General features: G+C 40.2%; 1 protein-coding gene across 1 annotated transcript in view; it reads left to right on the forward strand.

Annotated features, from left to right (window-relative positions):
* The first annotated feature begins 2,567 nt into the window (after positions 1-2,567).
* The window catches only part of SRGAP1 (SLIT-ROBO Rho GTPase activating protein 1), a 110,183-nt gene continuing 91,890 nt past the window's right edge, over positions 2,568-20,860 (forward strand). The window contains exon 1 of the mRNA XM_026667795.2: positions 2,568-3,477. Coding sequence (XP_026523580.1) covers positions 3,411-3,477 — 67 coding nt within the window. The 5' untranslated portion in view covers positions 2,568-3,410. The remainder of the gene's footprint in view (positions 3,478-20,860) is intronic.

The raw sequence follows: 20,860 nt of genomic DNA on the forward strand, positions 1-20,860 counted from the left end.
TAAGGTAGCTTAAACTTTTCCTTCTTGCCAGTTTTTAGAATTTCTTTTGCATAAACAGGTGGATCTCTTTCATCAGACTTTAATATTTTTAATAGAAAAACTTATATTTGCATATGTAATCTTCTTTCTGACCCAGTATAATTACTATAACTTACCTATAAACAGTATGTGCAATTTATATTAATGATGAGATACTGCCATGAACAACTCTCACTAGATTTTGCCTACTGATAAAATGCCTCACTTTTATAGGTCTACTTTGTGTAAATAGAAAAGGATAAAGTAGCAAGTGAAGACTGAGAATCTCCATAGACATTTAGCAAGTGAAGAGATTTTCTAAAATGAAATAATCACATTAGCATGGGAAAAAAAAACAAAATAGAATGAGCTAAGCTTCAAATAGACTGCATGTTAATGAAAATGGGTCATAAAAACATGAAAACTTAAATTTATTTTAAATGAAAACTATATTTTACAAAACTGTCTTCATAAGCCCTTCCCATATATATATAAAAACAGCCTTTGAAAAATAACCTTGCAGATGTCCTCAACATTCTCTCTATTCTCATCTAAAAATTCTTTTTCACTTACGTTCTATGATTCAAATATGGTTGCTTGTCATTTAGACAGTGCTGACTTTAGACCATGAGCTTAGTAACTCCTTTTAACAAATTGGAAGAAGATTGTACCATTATAAGCCCAGAATCTTTCTTCAATCCTTATAAGATGATTATTCTACTTAATTCAAGCCATATTACAGTGCACGTAAAATTTGGTTAATATAATTTTATTTTGATTATCTGACGAAAGATAGCTTCAAACCCAGACATGCTTCCCATGACTATACTGCAACCTGAAATGTACATCTCAGCCTAGGGTTATTATTGAGGGCTTACCAAGTCCTATAGTTGTGCCTAATATCCTGTACTAGAATAAGTAACAATTATTCAGGTATTTAATATAGAATTCCCTGAAAGTGATTGTTCAATTAGAATTTCCATATGCAACATAAACCTTTTTTAAAAATAAAAACATATTTTGCTTTAAATAATATCTCAATGTATGATGTAGTGGTTCAATGAACTTTAATTGGTAGGCTTGTCTTACATCTAATTCTGAATGTAATTCTGAATTTAAAAAAAATCCAAGTTGGGCATGGATTATTATGTTTAAATAGTCAAACTGAAAACTAGGGTCAGGCTAAAAATAAAGAGCTAGAAATATGTCCCCCCCCCCTCTAATACAGACTTCTCGCTATCAAACTGCCCAATATAAAGCCAGGTCAGTTCCTTCACAGATAGTGCAGATATAAGAAACAAAGTTTATTTAAATAATTTTCAGCTCTGTGGGTGAAATGACCCTCATCATCAACCAACATTGAATTATTCTGCATTTGATTTTAGACTTTTCCGAATAGCAGCTATCCAGGCGTGTTGCATTTCTCAAGTAGCAGCGTCAAAATTTAGAGTGGTTAATTGAAAACTTGTATTAGGGAAATTCTGTTTCAACTCTTATTCGGCCATGAAGCCCACTAATGCCAGACATATCTGAACTTATCTTCACAGAGTTATTGTAAAACTGGTTGAGGAAGTTATCACAGCTCCTTAGAAAAACGGATTATACATGATGTATTATTTAGTACATTGCTTAAATGCCACGAAACATCAATTTCGAACATCAATCTTGGAAACAGTTTAGAAAACCAAGGAATTTAAAAGATTTCAACAATTGCTCGCAACTTAACAATAGCAGCATAATTTTCTGTCAGTCTTGCAAGCATCAATGTACTATTTGTATTTCGCAAGCCGAGAGCCCTCTCCGTGGCACTAAGTTACTCCTTTGCCTTCGGATCTGGACCGTGCGCGCGTGTCTTCCACAAAGATGGGTGTGGTTACTTCTTATACTTCCAGGCGCATTCGTGTAAGATATATAGATGCGTGCGCACATCTATACATTCTTTCTCGGTGTAAGATCATCATAATACTCTATATTTTCCCTTCTAATGGCTATTTAGTAGGATTCTTAAAAGGGACAAGGGATGGCGGAGGCACCTAGATGAACACGGTTTTCAAGAGAACACAAGGAAACAATGCTCTGGCGATCTTGCGACAAGGTTGCAGACGTGATCTCCAAACTAAGTAACCGCCCTTCTCTTTCCTCCTCCCATCTCCGTCTTCCAGCTTTATGTCTTCCAGACAGAGCCTCATTTACTTTCCACGCCAGGTCGAGAGTGCTTTCCGACACCTTATCGTCGCCCAACACTCCTTTCCCCGGCACAACCCCGCTCACCAGATGCTCGCCGGGAGAGGGAAGAACAGAGGCGCCGCGCAGCTCAACTGCTGTCCCTCCCCTCTGCAGCTGCTTTGAGTCCCGCTCAGCAGCACCGCGCTTCGTAAAGCCGGCGCTTAAGCACAGCCTCCAGCGCCAGCCTGGTCACAGGCCGCTCGCTTCTTCACCCCGGGAGGCACTCGGCAACCTCGCTCGCTACGTCCCACCTTCTGCTCTCTGCCATTGGGCGGCAGAAGAACTTGCGTAGTTGCCGTTGGCTACTACAGACGTCGCTCCGCGCAGGGTGGGGGAAAAAAACCCCGATCGGCATTTGGACGCCGCTGGGCTGGAGACTAAAGTCTTTCTCCTTGAGCGCTTTCGGATGGGCTGCTCGTCTTCTTTCCCCTTTCAGGCCAACAGCTGAGGGAAGCGGCGGGCTCAGTTAAAGGCTTGGCGGCAGCAGCAGCTGGAGGAGGCGAGGCGAGTGGGAGCAGGCGAAGGAAAGGGCGAAGCGAGAACTTTGTTGGGAGGGCGAGGCTGCTGGCTTCTCCGGGAGACGCTTTGAGGGGCTGCTGGAGGTTGAATTAGACGGCGCCTCGCCCAGGTCTCTTGGGAGCGGGTCGCCTGCGTAGCTCTCGCTCTCCGGGAGGAGGCGACAACAGCGATAGCAGCTGCCGAGAGAGCTCCTCGAGTGCCGCCGGACGCGCCGGAGACTAGCCGAGCACGACCCGATCCATTCCTTCTCTTCGCCCGAGGCAGGAGATGCTTCCAGGGAACACTCGACGGTTCCAGTGACTTAATCGAGGCTTCGGAGAAGAGCAGCCGCGATACGGAGCGAAAGGAGGCGAATGCCCCGCCTTTTGCTGCTTTCTTCCCCCCAATCCTTACCTCTGGAGATGGTGCCCGCCCCGGGATTAGTTTAAAGCCTTATCTTCAGCCCCTCTTTTGGGGAGGTGAGCTGGAGGGACCTAGGCCAGCTACTCCGAGAACCGGCAGGCTCTGTCTGGTGTGGGACGCGTTGCTTAGTGCCGCGCCTAACCCAGCCGATCCCTCTTCCTCTGTGGGAAGGAAGATCCTGTAATCTCAACTCCGGAGTCTTCTCTAGCAGTGTAAAACGAACAAAAAAAAATATCGTCTGGATAATGTCATCCTCAAGCAGATTCAAAAAGGACAAAGAGATCGTAGCCGAGTACGAAAGTCAAGTGAAAGGTAAAAAAGCCGGGGTGGGTCAGGATGCCTGTAGTTTATTTCTCTTTATTCCCCCCATCGCTACCATCACCTGTTTGGTTGCGCTTCCCTGCCCTCTTCGTGCCGAGGACAAAGTGAAAATCCGTTCTTCCGGATTAATCAACCGGAAAAAGAGAGCCACGGTATGCTCTGTGTATACAGATACTAGGATGGATTTACAATCTGGGCACTCTTGAGATAAAATTGCATTGATTGGAAAGGGTGACAAGAAAATCCACGCTTGTATCACTGAACCTGTTGATGAACTGTAGTAATAGTGCTGTTGATGTTGGCAGCTGTGTCGGAGTAAAATTAAATCTTTTTAAGTGATAAATGCTCCAACTTCCAGGAGACAGTAATCCGGGAGTCATTCAGTTCATCAGTCTGTCTCTTGGAGGAAAAGGAATGGGTGGGACGTTGGTATCAAGCCTTTATAGACTTACCAGCCATCTTTATAACTCTTCCTGGGCAGAAATCTGGAAGAGAGGTTTATTTTTTTTAAAAAAAAGTTAACTATGCACTTATAACAATAGCAACACATACGGTAGTTTTCCTTTCTTTGAGCTAAGTGTGTGAACTTGTCTAGTTACCCTAAATTTTTCTGTACATTAATTTGGTGAAAGGAAGGTTGTTCACATCTGCCATATACGTTCAATGAGTTCTTGAGAGTATTCACTTTTCATTCAATCAGGGCTATTCAAAATACTTTTTAAAACCAACCCTATTAGAGCCAAAGAGAACCAGAGTGGTTTGTCCATTTCATATGTTTTTCTTCAGTTATTACCTTTTTCATGTTACAAAAATTATATTTGAAGAACTCTACTTTTTATTCTATTTCTGTTCTTTCATATATCATGGCTGTTTTTTTTTAAAAAAAAAACAAAAACTAATGGAAATAAAATCTTCCAGCCACTTAACTAGAGTTCAAAGAATAGAAAAAATAAAAAGACATGCAGTAGTGACATTTTCAAATACAATATGTATGACTTGATTTGCTCACAAAATATACTTGGTATACAAGTTGGGATGTTCATTCTTTTACAAATGGAGCTTAAAACTGTGGAACTTTAAATATTTTTGTTTTTAGGAGTAAAGTTAATGTTGAAAACGAAATAAATTATCAATACTGCTGTAAACATTGTTTTCTGGGTTTGCCTCGCCCTCCATCAAGCAGTTACAGAAAGCTTATTTTCAGGAAAAAATAGATAAACAAAGTGATGGTGATGGGAAGTTCAGACTTCATGAGTTGTCATATGAAGTCTTGTTTAACCAGTTTCATTTCTGTAACTCTAGTAATATCAACAGTTTTTACTGCCTTTGAATGTAGATTTTATTAAGTAAAACTTTTTTATCCTTTCATGTATTAGTTTAGTTCTTAATTTGGTATATTCTGGATTATTTTGGATTGTGTTTGGTTTATAGTACTTCATGCTTCATAAATCCTTTCCCCACCTTTCATATCTCTTATTAAAGGATCCAAGATGGTGGTCATTTTGAATTTAGATTACAGTGTTAATCCAGAGTTAACTAGCATGCCTGTAGAGTATTGGAATGGCGCAGTAAAGTCTCTTGATGTGTAAGGTTTTGAATTCAAATTGACTTTGTTCTTATAGTCTACTTCATCTCATTCTGTCTTTTTCCCCTCTACAATTCCCTCACTAATATAAGCTTCTAATTAAAAACATAAATGCATGTGTAACATATAAACTCTCTTTGTATAACTATTAATAGAAGCGCAAGATTCAATTAAAGACTTGTGATGAAGTAATGAAAACTCTTTAGCAATCTATATTCTTTTAACTTCTGCATTCTTTGTAATAAGATCTCTGTATGTATTCTTTTGTTAAGATTTATTTTTTAAGTGTCTTGTATTCTTCCAGCAAAACTAAATTCACAGCAAAATCCACTTTAGATTATTCAGTAAATGTTTCTTTCGTTAGGTTTAGATATTTTTAAAATATTTCATTTCTTTTTTAAAAATATTTTTATTGAATTTTTCCTTTTTACATATCTCAATCACATATTAAACAGTACTGTGACATTTTTATACAGCTACGTTTCATATCCAATCCAATACAAATCCAATAAAATACATTCTATTGCTATACCTTCTAAATCTATTGTATACATTTCCTTTTCTTATTTCTATTTTCTATCCAATTATATCATTTCTCCCATGTTGCATAATATTCAGAATCTTTACCTTTCAATTCTGTAGTCAATTTATCTATTTCTGCACATTCAAAAACTTTTAATTACTATTAATTATTACTGGATGGTGTATATTCTTTCTTCCAACACTGCCCAAAGGTGATCCTTGTCACTGTTATTATATGTTGCACCATATATTTTGTCCTTTTATTAAATTTTCCTTTAATTATCTCTAGTAGAAATAATTCTGGGACAAATTCTATTTGACTTCCTATTAGTTCCTGTAACCACTTTTGTATTTTCCTCCAGCATTTATTCGCTTCAGGGCATAACCACCATGTATGATGGAAGGTACCTTGTTTTTGTCTGCATTTCCAACATTTTGGGTTTGAGTTTGGATAAATCTTAGCCAGCCTTATGGGCACCAGATGCCAGCGATAAAATTAAAATATTTCATTTCTAATCTAACTTCATATCCTGTAATGTCACTGAATTATCTTAGTTCCAAATAAGTGAGATAACCCTTTGTTCATTTTACAGAGCAGCTTCACCTCCACCACATCTTTTGTTGGAAGGTATGTTCTTTCTTTGGCATCTTTTTAAAGGACATAATGCTTATTTCTCTAATGTTTCCTCTGGACACAATTAAATTTGACAGGATGAGTTATTGTAGAAAGCATTGTTGCTAATGAGTCAATTTTATGGAAGTTTTATCTTTTCCCCCCCATTAGTTGAAATGGTGATCTTTCTGTGATAGAATGAAGAGTAGTTTAATCCTCAATAGAGTTTCATGTACTAGTGTTAGATTGAGGCTAATAGTTAACTATTACATTTCTTTTATTCTTTCTACCAATATTTATATCCTTGGATGATATAAATAAATATTTTTATGTTTTAACCCATTGTGACAGGTATTTTTTCCATTACAAATGAAGCAAGCTGCATTTTATCAGTTGCTATTTTATGTATTAGGAAAATCATCTCTTGAAAAAAAGCAAGCATGAAATGAACTGAATTGCTTTGTTTATAGGCCATTTGAAGTAATATTCTACCATTATTTGTTTATCAAAAACCCATTAGACCTAAAACAAGATTCTCTTGTGTACTATTACAATATTCTACTGGAGATAATGGAATATCAAATGTTTCTGAGATCACCTTTTGAAGTGTAGGTCAGATAGTCCTTAATTGCTTCCTTAATTGCTTGTCCATTTATGGTCATCAGTTTTTCTGGCTCATTGTTTAGTCAAATTAACTATTGTGGCTTGTAAAGAGGCTGGTAGTATTGAGTGAACAGTTTATTTATTTATTTGTAAAATTAAACCTCCTCCCTTAACAAAGCACTAATTGGCTCTTGAATATTCAAATGCAGGTACTTACCAGTAAATCCAATCACCTATGGAGCAGGGTATCAGATCATCACTAGATTTGTTGCATGATATTTGTTACTCTGCCTTCCTAGCCATTGAATTATATCTGCTGGTGCACCTGAAATTGTGTTGGCAGATCACAAATAGGGCTTATCTGCTGTGCTCTGCCGATTAGGGCATGGTTATAATGCCAACTCTATCATTCTCAAACAGGATTAAGAAGGAGTAAGATCTTATTACACAGGAAGTTGGCATTCACTAATAGCAGCCTGAAGCTAAGATACTTAGCAATCCAACAAACAGGATATGGAAGAAGGCAGCTGGATGGAAGAGGAGAACCAGTAACAAATTGCTGTTCTCTCCCAGAACAGCTACCTTATTGGTACAGGTACAGGAATTCTCGACTTATGATCACAATTGAGCCCAAAATTTCTGTTGCTTAAATGAAGAGAATTGTTAAGTGAGTTTTGCTCCATGTTACAATCTTTCTTGCCACAGTTGTTAAATGAATCATTGCAGTTAAGTTAGTAACAGAGTTGTTAAGTGAATCTGGCTTCCCCATTAATTTTGCTTGTCAGAAGGTTGCAAAAGTGATCACATGATCCTGGGACACTGCAACCATCATAAATATGAGTCAGTTGCCAAGCGTCTGAATTTTGATCATGTAACCATGGGAATGCTGCACTGGTTATAAGTGTGAAAAATGATGATAAGTCACTTTTTTGATGGTGGTGTAACTTTGAATGGTCACTAAAGAACTGTTGTAAGTCAAGGACCACCTGTATCTCATTCTAGCCATCAGTGTAATTCTCCCCTGCACTCCTGATGTTCCCATGATCTGCTCCAGCTAATAGCTGAAATCCTGAACAGTTCCTATATGCTGTCTATACCTGGCTGTCTGGCCAAAGGTCATTTCTGTTGATAGCTATTGTATCTCAACCACTCAAATAACAACATAGCCTCAGTTTAACATTTCTCATGCTCCTTGGGCCCTTGCTTCCATTAGAATAGAATAGAATTCTTTATTGGCCAGGTGTGATTAGACACACAAAGAATTTGTCTTCAGTGTGTAAGCTCTTGGTGTACATTAAAAATACATTCATCAAGCATCATAAGATAGAACACTTAGTGATAGTCATAGGATACAAAATAAGCAATCAAAATCATACTAGGAAACTAAATAAAACAATATAATCGTAAAGATACAAACAACAAGGTTATAGTCATACGTAGAAGGAAATAAGTAATAGGAAGGATGAGAAGAATGATAGTAATACAGTCTTAGTAAATAGTTGCTGAATTAGTTGTTTAGCAGAGTGATGGCGGGGGAAAAACGGTTCTTGTGTCTAGTTCTGGTGTCCAATGCTCTAGAATGTCATTTTGAGGGTAGAAGTTGAAACAGTTTATGTCAGGGATGTGTAGATATTTCACAGTCCTTTTTTTGACTTATGCAGTATACAGGTCCTCAATGGAAGGCAGGTTGGTAGCAATTGTTTTTTTCTGCAGTTCTAAATATCCTCTGAAGTCTGTCTGTCTTGTCTTGATTGCAGAGCCAAACCAGACAGTTATAGAGGTGCAGATAACACTCAATAATTCCTCTGTAGAACTGAATCAGCAGCTCCTTGGGCAGTCTGAGCTTTCGCAGTTGGCACAGAAAGAACATTCTTCGTTGTGCTTTTTTGAAGACATTTTGATGTTGGGTGTCCATTTTAAGTCTTGAGATATGATAGAACCTAGAAAGTTAAGGTCTCTAATGTTGATAATGTGTTGTCTAGTATTATAAGAGGTGGTAGTATAGGAAGGTTTTTCCTAAAATCTACCACCATTTCTACAATGTTGAGTGTGTTTAGTTCAGGATTGTTCAGATCACACCACAAAGCTAGTTGTTCAACCTCCCATCTGTATGCGTATGTATTAGGACTTCATAAGCTGAGGAAATATTCTCTGGTCTGTTTCTGGGGTTCCTACTTTTCTCTTTCACACTATTCTCACTCTTAACAGCAAGCAAAATCATAGGAGACAGCATAGCAGAGTCATGGGCAGCAATGGCCTGCATCTAGCCTACATTTTCAAATACATCCTTTAGGAAGCTAAAAGCTACAGTTGCAGCAATGATGGTGAAGGCAAGTTTCTAACTGGCACTTCAAATGACAACAATTGCAACAGCATCACGTCCTCAGTGATTGCAGTGATGCAGTAGTGATAGCAACAATTGCCCTGCCTTTCAACAAGGGTGGAGAAAGAGGCACCAGCACTCTTACCTTTACTAAACCTGTTCTCATAGACCCCATACATTTTCCATTACTTTTGGTCTTGTTCTAACTTTAATTAATCTTTTAGCCTCTCTTCATTTGTTTCTCAGTTCTTTCACCCATCTTGTCATCTCTCTCTCTCTCTTTTTTTTTGTGTGCATTTTCTCCATACTCCAGCCCTTTCCATTCTGTCTTGACCAAATTCTTTTCTATCTTACTGATGTCCCTATCCCATGTTCCTCTGAATACCTTTTCTTTCTGGAAAAAAATAGCTTTGCTTTCTCATCACCATTTCCTTCTTTGATCTGTTCCTTCACATACCTTCCTTCTCCACACACATGCCTTTTGGTGCTCAGAGAATTCAGCAAGTATTCCAGATTATTATTATGCTTGCAAGCCTTAATATTGTTTCTCATTGTTTTCTCTAACCCATTTCAGTACATTTGTAGGAAAGATCAAGGTTAGCAAGTTGTTATTGGCTATAAATATAATAATTATATGGAAATACATGTATGATTAATGTATTTTGCTGCATGAATATGTTCTAAAGTGGCCTACAGTCCCAAAACAAACTAACAACTCCTTAAAATGCTTTTTTTCTTGATGTCCCCGATAGCACTAAATGCTGAAAAATACAGGTTTCTTTTGTGTCAGTATAGCATAAGTGTTCAGAATTGTCATTATTATAGAACAGTTATTTGCCTGATGACATAAAGAGGAATGAAGTACATTTTTATCAGTTAATTATTTTAGAAATTTTATGATATACTTCATATAAGAATAATTTTCTCTTTACATTTCAAATGAAGGCTCAGTGAAATTATCTCAGTGGCAATTTGAATAATATGAAGTCCAGAAAAGATAAAAGGTCTCTATGATACATAGTTTTGGCAACTCTCAAATAGCTTTCACTAGGTTATTTTGAGTTTATATAGGTTTTTGAGGTATTATATATGTTAAGTTATAATCTATGGAGCTGTGGCACTTGAATTCATATACTTTTCTAATTGTACTTATTTAGCTGTATGTCAACCTTATTTATGATCCCTGGTGAATGATCAGAGGCAGTATTTTAATTGTTTCCATGGGGATCACATGTCAGTGGTGTCTACTTTTTCATCAGCAAAAATTGTAATATCTGCATATTTTAATTTGATAAAGTTCCTAGCCACATTAATTCTATGACTTTGCTCAGGATGATATCTCAAGATGATATTTTTTCAATCAGACAGAATGTGCAGACTGGGGAAGATCCTTAGTAGAATATAGAAGATCCTTAGTAGGACCCTTGGGGTATCATTGATGGACTGAGTAGGAAATGAAAGCATCTGTCAGCAATGCTGACCAAACAACAGGAGCCACTTAAATCAAAACCAGTGGCTGAGATGTTGAGGCTTATTTGCAGAATGACTTCAGTTTGCTACCTATATAAATAATCTGGATAATTTATTCTATGGATAAAAAATTCAGGCCATAGCCCCAAGGAAAACCTAAATGAGGCAAATTGAAACTCAAGTAGTTCATGGTAAACTGATTCGAATCAAGGGTTGATTCAATTAATTCTGGAACACCCTATATACCCTAGGAGAGTTGTATTCTGAATAATACATGGCTTTATTATTAATTAATTAATTATCTGTTATGTCATCATTATACTTTTTAAAGATCATTCTTAAGATATCAAATAACTGTGGATACATTACTCCGCATATATTAGATATAACATTATATTTAACATGTATGCCTAAAATGTGTTTCTGTGCCCCAAACTTCAGGAATCACATCAACAGATGGGAACCTTGACAAGTTCAGAAAGAGTTTATGCTATTTGGTTCCAAAATAATCCAAGGATCTTTCTGATTATTTCCATCACAATCAATAGTGGAGCTCTTTTCTGTGCAAGATTCATTTTTCTCTTGGCCTCATGCTTTTTATATCCTAAAAGAAAGTGCATTGTAATAGCTTTTAGTGCCTATAGTCTTGGGATTTAAAGATGATTGGCAGTAAGGGTGGTAGAAGAAAAACCTGGATATTTCATTAGTTTTGCCCAGAAGTGGGTTTCATTTGTATAGCCTTTTCTCATACAGTTGGAGGCAATTTGTTTCCATTAGTAAGATTTCCAAATGGTGCTTAAAATTCTGGCATAGTAATTAGTGGGTTCATCTAATAGAGCTGGGGAACTGTGGCCCCTTTATGATTTGTGGATATTCCTAAGCATGGCTGGCTCAGGAATTCTGGGAGTTGAAGTCCACAAGTCATAAAAGGGGCATAGTTCCTCACCCAATTCTAGCAATTGAGATAGAAAACAAACTTGGAGTGTTCAGCAGTTGCATTCAAGGATTAAAACAGTCATATGAACTTAAATAGCCAGTTCATATGGATCAGTTTCCATTCCTATTTGAAAGGAAAAAGGATTCTTTTTCTTTTCAGAAACCAAACAGAGAAAGACTAGCATTTTTTTAAAATCACACACTTGCTGCAAATGAGTAGCATAAGCAATATATGGTTAAAAAGTAAAACCTCCAATGCTTCCAAGAAATTGGAGGCTTATTGGAATAAAAGGGAGGAAGAAGAGATGTTTTAGTCAAGAGGTTAATCTTTATGAAAGGGGTGGGGGACAAATAGACTATCTAGTGCAGGGCAAATAGCACTAAGTCAGGCAACATAGCACAGAATAGCAAAGCAAATTATTCTCATCCATGCTGCGACAAAAGTCCAGGATGGGTATGACTCCTCCCTCTGACATCATCGAGCTGAGTCTGCCACTGTATAAAAAACCAACCCATAGCTGGCTCCCCCAGCTTTTGACTCAGCTTTTTGTCAAAGAGCTAGTGTCTCTGGATAGGAAAAAGAGCCATAAAAAGCAAAAATCAACAGCAAAGAACAGCAGAAGCAATAATAAAGCTTCAACACAGCTCCTGCGGCTCTGATTGAGCTGTGCCATGAGGAGAGCGGGGATTCACTCTCCTGCAGCGTCGAGGCTTCGGTGCTGCCTTCGGGGAAGCTGTGAGCCCAGGGAGTGATGAGTGAGCCTCCTACGCAGTTCCCCATGCGTTTTGAATGGCTGTTCCACAGCTGACTTCAGAGCTCCGTTTCACCGCCTCCCAGCTGATAACAAGATAAGTGTCTGTGATCACTCAGGGCCGTTAGTGAGCCTAAGGAGTGAGTGAGGCAACAAAGCCTTTTTAGGGCCGAGCAGCCATTTTGGGTGACAGTTGGCCATCTTGAGTGGTTGTTGGCCATTTTGTTTGGCGGAGCGGCCATTACCTGGGCCTCACATCTGAATCTGCTCACTTGGCCCATGCAACAGGCAACACTCTCATAGGGGAAGCTCCCAGCATCCTTTGTGTCAGTCCTGTTGGCAAGAATGGAGAGCGAAATGGCCCAGGCGAACTGGCCTGGAAGGAGCACAGGGTTCTCAGGTCCCAGTGAGGAAAAGGAGAAGAGGCCATTCAGCAAAAAGGGAGGCTGCAGCAAATATCAAGGCCAAGACCTTGGCCCCCAAAAAGACATTAAATCTGAACTCAGGGTTAAGAAACGAACGCATGCTGCTTTGGAAAAACAGTTTGCTAAGACCCAGGAACAGATGAGGAGCCAGATGCAACAATCTTCCCAATTGGGGGAATTGCAGGTTTGCCCAGAAACTAGCTCTGCCAGCCATCTTCAAGCTTGGTCCCCAGAGTGGGTAGAAGAAGAGTTTTTGCCCCAGGACGTCTGGGCCCAACTTCAGACAGGCATAATCTCTTATGTCCTCAGTGACAACAAAAGGTATAGTAAGTTATTATACCCATTATTTTCTTCTATATTATGTAATTATCGCTTTGTAGGAAGGGGTAACTACTTTTTACACCCTAGGATTGCATTTGATCCTAGAAAGATATGTGGTATAATATATGAGCATATACGTAATCATCCCATTCTTTCTACTTTTCCCTCTCTCTCTTTCATACATAAACACCAGTAGTCTTCAGGCGTCAAGTAGCATATACATTTAAATAATAATAAAAGCAGGGGTTAGGATTCTACTGGTTCTGACCGGTTCTATAGAACCCCTTGTTAACTTTCACTTAGTTCAGAGAACCAGTAGTTAGAAGAAATCTCCTTTTGTTTTTTTTTGCCATCCTTATTACATTCTTGGCAGAATGCCTAGACTTACTGTCTCCAAAGGAGGGGTTTTTTTCCCCTTTCATGATACTTTCTTAAAGGGGAAAGGTTGTTTTAAGCTTTTTACACTGCTGTTGGGAGGAAATACTCCCCCGGAAATACTTCCAGCTGGCATGCAATGATCAGCACTTTGAAGAAATAATTGAATAACGAAGCAGAGCTGTGGAAAGAAACTTTTTAATGATAAGGAACCAAGATGAGTGACATTCAGCAAGGCTTTGTGGCTAGCCAAAAAGATTGACATTGAAATGTGAATTTATATACCCTTTCTGAGTTTTGGTCTAAAACTGGTTTTTGGTGAAGTTTAATTTTGTGCTAGGTGATGTTTAATCCTATGTTTATTGATGGGATCATTTTCCCTATTCAGCTTCAGAAAGCAATAGCTACTGTTTGGTACTGTTCAGCTTTGTTTGGAAGGAAAAAGGTTAAAACTGTGTTCCTGAAAAGAAACTGGGTTGAGAAATCTGGCTAGTTCCTGTGTCTATTTGTTCTGGTAATTGGTTTAACAAATAACAGCTACTGTTGTGATTTAATTATTTGAATTGTGTTTGAATTTTTTCCTGCCTCGTGATTTCTTTTTCTATCTGGGGACGGGGTATTCCTTCACTGCTTTAGTGGTATCTGGCACTGTCCTTTTGGGGTGTACTTCCAAGAGGCAGGATGCAAGCTTGGCATTGATTTTTTTACTGCCTTTCTGGAGGGCATGTGACCTTTCCTTAAACCTGGATGATTTCCTTAGGGTATCTTGTGAGGTGAGTCACATGACCAGCTGGTATCTTTATGTGGCACAAATGGATCTAAGAATTGCTTTTCCTGGGTGTGCTCTTTCTAGAGAGCTTAAATGACCTCTGCTAAAGGATTTCACTTTATGAGCAAGAGTTGGCTGCTGATAGTTATCATTGCATTTTAATTATTTTAATTCCTCAAGGTGCTCTGGCACCCTGCCTGATTTGTAACTCCGGCTTGCAGATATTTTTAATCTAATAATTGGTATTTAGGGCAGCTTTGTGCAAGCAAAGAAGCTTTTTGTATTTTTGTACAGGTAATCCTTGACTTACAACAGTTCATTTAGTGACCATTCAAAGTTACAATGGCACAGAAAAAAGTGACTTATGACTGTTTTTCACACTTACGACCGTTGCAGCATCCCCACTGTCATGAGAGGCCAGGCAAGGAGAAGCGCCCCTTGATGTGAGCAACATCGAGTTGGCCACGCCCATCCTGTCATACTCACCAAGCCATACCCACCAACTAAGCCATGCCCACAGAACCGGTTGTTAAAAATTTTGAATCCCACCCCTGAATAAAAGCACCTGCCACATAACACCCCAGCCTTAACAATTGTTGATAAAGAAAACAAAAAAGTCTCAGTAGTGGATATTGCAATAACTGGAAACAGCAGAAGAGAAGAGAAAACCACAAAATACAAAGACCTACAAATAGAAGTAGAACAATTATGGCAAAGGAAAAGCAAAGGTAGTACCTAGGTGCTTCAGATGTGATCCAAAAACATCTGGAGCACCATTTGAACACTATGTGCATTGACAAAATCACCATCAATTAGTTGGAACAACTTCCATCCTGTGACATGCCTTTAACACCATCAGGCAACAACATCTGCCTATCTCAGGTTTTTGGGAAGAAGGATTCAGTAGGTGGATAAAAATGTCAAATCTAGTTGAAACATCTGGCTAACTGTGCAATCAACCAATTACACTATTGCAGGGCAACAATACTTCCATTCACTTCATTCACCATCTGACTTTTTTATTGAAAAAGCTTAGGGGAAACTTAACCAATAAGAAAAGTCAGAAGTAAACAATGCTGATTGAACTGTAACTTCAAAGCACGTGGAGACAATAGCATTTTGTCACAGAAAGGGAGTAAGATGGCAGATCCAGATTGGGAATAAATAATGACTGGAGCAGAAATCTGCATTATATATTGATATATGAAACAGGAAATGAAATTTATATCTAAGGTCACTTTCAAATGAATTCTTGAATCTATCGTGAACTGATAGATTCCCAACATAAGTTTAATCAATGCCACTGTTGGGTGTGTGTGAGTGCATCAAATTATAGCTTTCACTTGCTTTATTTGCTAGATTTTTTATTTGTAAGACATCGCACCATTTTTGCAAAAAAAAACCCTCACCTTTTTCCATCAGAAAGTGGAAGGAATTGAGTTTTATTTTGCCCTCAATTGCTGAAGATTGGCTGAAATATCTCCAGTATCTTATTGGCCAGGAAAGGCACTTGATGATGGGTTGTTAGTTCCCTCGAAGCACTACAGAACTGAGTATAATATCCTTTATTGCAGGTGGGTGTGGGGGCTGGTAATTTTAATAGAATCTTGTACTCTTTGAAATATTAACTTAAAAGAATTGAGATGAAAAGCTTCCTCATCTGGCAGTGTTTTAGACACACGTCTAGGATTGGTATTTGCAAATGGTTGGCAGTGTTTGTACAGAATTATGTTTAGAAAGGATTTTGAAAGATCCTTTCAAATTTAATGAACTTGATAGTTATTTTTGCTAGATTTACCACTATTGAGATATGTGCATTCAGGAGCTTCAGGTTTTCAAGAGATTGGTTTTATTTCAACAATCTAGTATTGTTCAGATATTAAGGATTAGAAACCAATTATCAACAGCTAGCATGCTGGGTGGAATTAATGAGAATTTCCCCCCAAAATAACTCTTTGACTAGGACACACTGATTAAGTATCTGTAACTACAACATACCAATTTGTTAAACATTTATAGAGTTTTCTTTATAGTTTAATCTATGCTAGGAGTTGACTTTCAGAATTTAGGGTTTAGAAGTTAATATATACCGGTATATGGTATTATTAATGGAGCACTAGCCCAAAGGTTAAGGTTCCCCTAACTTTTTAAAGAAGAAACGTAGGCAATGGTCAAATATAATAGTTTGGAGTGTACTGGTAGTGTAAATAATTTACTCAATATGTGAGACTGCAGAATTGATTGATTGCTTATACAAAGAATAAATTAAAACTGGGTGCTTCATTATCCAGTTATGTTATTATTTTATCTTTGGCCTAATCAGCTGCCACAAGATTTCTTTTACAAATAGTTCATTAGCTTTTAATGTATTTGCTCTACCTGTCTCCCAGTTTCTTGGATAGCAATTATTCTCAGTAGTCATGTCTAAATTGCAAAACTTTCCTTTGAAGGACTCCATCTTGAGGATTGGAGAATCCACACTTGGGTTGACACATGCCTTTCTGCCCAGAGACTGAGTCCTCAATCTTTTGCCACACCTCTCCGTCAACTGCCAAGACCCCAGTTTCGACTCAGTCTTGGCCCTATAGGGACGTGGTACAAATTGGCTCAGGAAACTTTGGAGAGAAAGGCATCGGAGTCTCGTCAGCAGGTTTGAAAGGGATCCAGGCGACAGGCTTGCAAGTGAAGTGTAACCATTGTGCTACTGCGGCTTCTGACCATTTTGGAAAAAAAAATGATATTGCAGCACTTATCCTGGACTGGCCGCTGCTAATTAACTCCAGCTGTAGGCAGGCAATTGGTGGAGCCTAAGGCTTGGGATCCCCCTGCCGAACATATCGACTCTGTTTTTTTGACATCAGTCAGCCATTTTAAAAAAAAGAAAGTGTGACTTGGCTCACCCGGGTAATTCCAGTGACGCTGCCTGCGGCCACAGCACTTCCCAGTTGAAGGAAGGGAGCCGGCTTAACCAGCCAGCCCAGATACCACAGAGCTCATTAACACACTGCTTACTCTTGCGATGAGTGTGTGTGTGTGCTGGCTGTCCAAGTTCGTCTGGTCTTGCCGCCACCACCGTGAGCCATGGACCAATCCATGTTAACTATCACAGATGGAAGTTGCTGCTTCATTAATTCGACAGTATCCCCTTTAGTTAGAGCGACAGTTGCAGTGTTCTTCCGTCAAGGATAAGACTAATTGGAGTTGAAGCTGTCAAAATGGCTGAAGACTCAGTGTCAGCAGACAGCTTGGAACAGCAACGTTCCTCTACATCGTCCAGATTGACAAAGCACAGCTCCAGAAAGGCTAGATCAGCTAGCAAGGATGCAGTCAACAAAATTAAAGCCAAAGCTATGTATTCTAGGAAGTCATCTAGAGCTGAAGAGAAAGATGCCAGCAGAAGACAGAAAGCCCTGAAGAAACAAATCTCCAGAGCCAAAAGAAAGGCAGAGCAGGAAAGACTCTCTACCTTGTCTTAGATAGAACCTGCCATTTCCTGCCCTCAGCAGCTGCAGCTGTTAACTCAGTCAAATGCTGCAGTTCCAATGACTTGGTAACCAGAGGTGATATTGAAATTGAAGGAGAAAAATTCCCCTTTTCTTGCACAGCAACTGATGTTGCAGAGCCTCAGTTTAGGGATAGATTTCAAATCCCGTAGGCCAGCTTTACTCTTACTGTGGCGGGGCTCTGCCCAGTGGAAAGGCAGGGATCTGGCCTGTCTGAGGAAATTAAACCCCTCATCTCACAGGCAATTTCGCATGGCATTGCTACCAGCTTACAAATCAGAGGCCATCTAGCCTCCTTAGCATCAGAACCTCCCCATCAGATGACCGAACATTGCCAGTTCCCAACTGAGGTCTCAGGGATCTGTATCACCCGCCCATTCCTCCAGGAGCAGGGCATTAGTGTTGGAGGATAAGGACCAGAGGGAACAGAGCTTATCGGAGGATATCTCTCAGATCCCCCTCCCTTCACTGGTCTATTCTGTTCAGTGCTATTTAAGTCCCTCCTCCACAAGGCCAGCTCTATGGCCCAGATGGGAGCAGAGTCTAGTGCCCCAATGGAACCAGTGGATTCCCAGGGCTCCAATAACACAGTTTTTTCTGAACCAATCATAATGCAGGAGGATATTCCTTGCCCTAAACTGTTCCTGAACGTGGTTCAGAGACAATGGGTTCAGCCTGGTACATTTGCCAACCTGGGGGGGAATGACAAAAAATTATTTAATATGGCTCCCATCCTCTCGGAAGTACTTGAATTGCCTCCTGTGGATGAGCCATTGGCCTCCTTGGTTTCATCCAACGCTGTGTCTGGAGACATAGCAGAAACCCTAAAAGCAGAAGACAGGAAGGCGGAATTAAACTTCCACAGGACCCATCAGGCTAATGCCTGGGCAGTAAAGGCTGCTATAGCCACTTCCTTCTTTGCAAGAACCTCCTTACTGTGGCTTTGCCAATTGAAGCAAGAGTTCCTCCAGAGGAAATTCGGCTTCACCAGGATATAAATAAGATAGTGGCTGCCGCTGAATTTTCAGCTGATGCATCTTTGTACGAGGCCCATTTTTCCTCCAAGGCCCCTTGCTTCCAATGTTATTTCTCACTGCTTACTGTGGCTTCGCCAATGGCAGGTGGATACTAGAACCAAGTAGAGTCTCGCCTCCGCCTCTTACAGAGGAACCTTCCTGTTTGGGAAGCACTGAATCCCTTCCTTGTCAAGAAGAAGGACAAACGCACAGTCTTGTCATCTAGGTGTGCAGATAGTCATGCCTCCCCATATATCCAAAGGCAGTCCTTTCACCCTATGGACACAGGTCTGGACAACAGTCATTTCCCACATACCTACCCTAAAAGATCTGACTGCCAGATCAGAGTTTAGGGACAGGCCCAGATAACAATTCCAGGCCAAGCAGCCATTTCGTGGATCAGGAGGCCATCCCTTTTGCTGCTCCAAGTGACTGCCAGGACACTTCTCCCATTGGCGGGCGCCTGGCCCTATTTGCAAACCAGTGGGAGAATATCACAACCAACTCTTGGATCCTAAATGCAGTAAGATTTGGCCTCACTCTAGAATTCCTCTCTACACCTCCAAGACGTTCATCCGTTGCCCCATCTCCAAAAACAAAATCAAGAGAGACCTCATGGACAAGGCAATCCAACACCTGTTGGATATCCAAGCCATCGAGCCAGTCCCAGAGGATCAACGGGGGCACAGATTTTACTCTATTCATAGGTCCGAAGGCCCCTCACTTGACAAACAAAAGATTCAAAGTGCAGTCCCTTCAGTCCACCTTGGAGGGGATCAGTGGGTGACTTCCTAATGTCTATTGACCTGACAGAGGCGTACCTCCATGTCCCCATTCTTCCTTTCTTCCCTTCATCGAAGGTACCTCAGATTTTGTCATGCAGGGCGCCACTTCAGTGCAGAGCCCTGCCATTTGGCTTGTCCTCGGTGCCCAGGACCTTTACAAAAGTTCTGGCAGCACTGGCCATGCACCTCAGGGCAATTCCCGTGCATGTCCAGTGCTACCTAGATGACATCCTAATCTAGTTTGTCTCTTACCATCAGACACAGAAGGACCTGCAGACCACGATCCGGGTCCTTCAGAACCATGGGGTTTCTGTCAATTTCCCAAAGAGCCACCTGAAAGCAGCCACTCACCTGTTACATCTAGGTGTGGTGATAGATACCAGGTCATGCGAGGTCTATCTCTCCCAGGAACGCCAGGACAGCAGCAGGTCCTTGGTGAATAGAATCCAAGTGGAACAAACGGTTCCCTTGGTGGTGCTTTCACAGCTCCTGGGAAAGATGGTGTCATGCATAGCTATAGTTCCTTGGGCACAGCTATACTCCAGAACCTTGCAATGGTTCCTGTTACCATTCCATAGGTCAGGAGACAGCAACTCCAACACCAGGGTTCGGGTTCCATTAGAGACCCTCAGGTCCCTCAGATGGTGGGCATCTCCAGTTATAACCAAGAGAAGCCTGACTCAGACAGATTTGAAAAACAACATAAACTGGCTGGAGCTTCGAGCAGTCCATCTCCCCTTACAGCACTTTCAGAACGATGTATCAGGACAATATATACTAATTATGTGTGGTTATCACACCAATGTTGCAACACCAGCCACACATGCTGCCAAGGTTCCTGCAGGAAGTCTGAGTAAATCAAAATGTCGTCTAAATAAATGACCACGAATTGATCCAATAAATCATGGGAAACATTGTGCATGAAATGCATGAACACAGTTGGGGCATTGGTTAATCAAAAAGGCATCACGGTATATTCAAAATGCCCGCACCTCATCTGGAAAGCTGTTTTCCACTCGTCCCCTGCACGAATGCGAACCAGATTGTAGGCCCCACGCAAATCCAACTTCGTAAAGATCTTAGCTTAACGAAGCCGCTCAACCAGTTCAGGGATGAGGGGAAGCGGGTACCGATTCCTCACTGTGATTGCATTCAACTTGCGGTAATCACAACACAAACGTAGCTCCCCCGATTTCTTTTTCACAAAAAGCACCGGTGCAGCCAATGGGGAGGTAGAAGGCCGGATAAACCGTTTCCGGAGGTTCTTGTCAATAGAATCCCGCAATGCACCAAATTCAAACAAAAAACGGCTGCCAAGCCTGACACACAAGATTAAAAAGAACCCAATACACAAGCCTGAGGATGGCAGATGAGAT

Source organism: Notechis scutatus, chromosome 6 (genome assembly GCF_049901735.1).
Source record: "Notechis scutatus isolate UNSWTSFEM ecotype Mainland chromosome 6, rNotScu1.2, whole genome shotgun sequence".
Lineage (NCBI taxonomy): Eukaryota > Metazoa > Chordata > Lepidosauria > Squamata > Elapidae > Notechis > Notechis scutatus.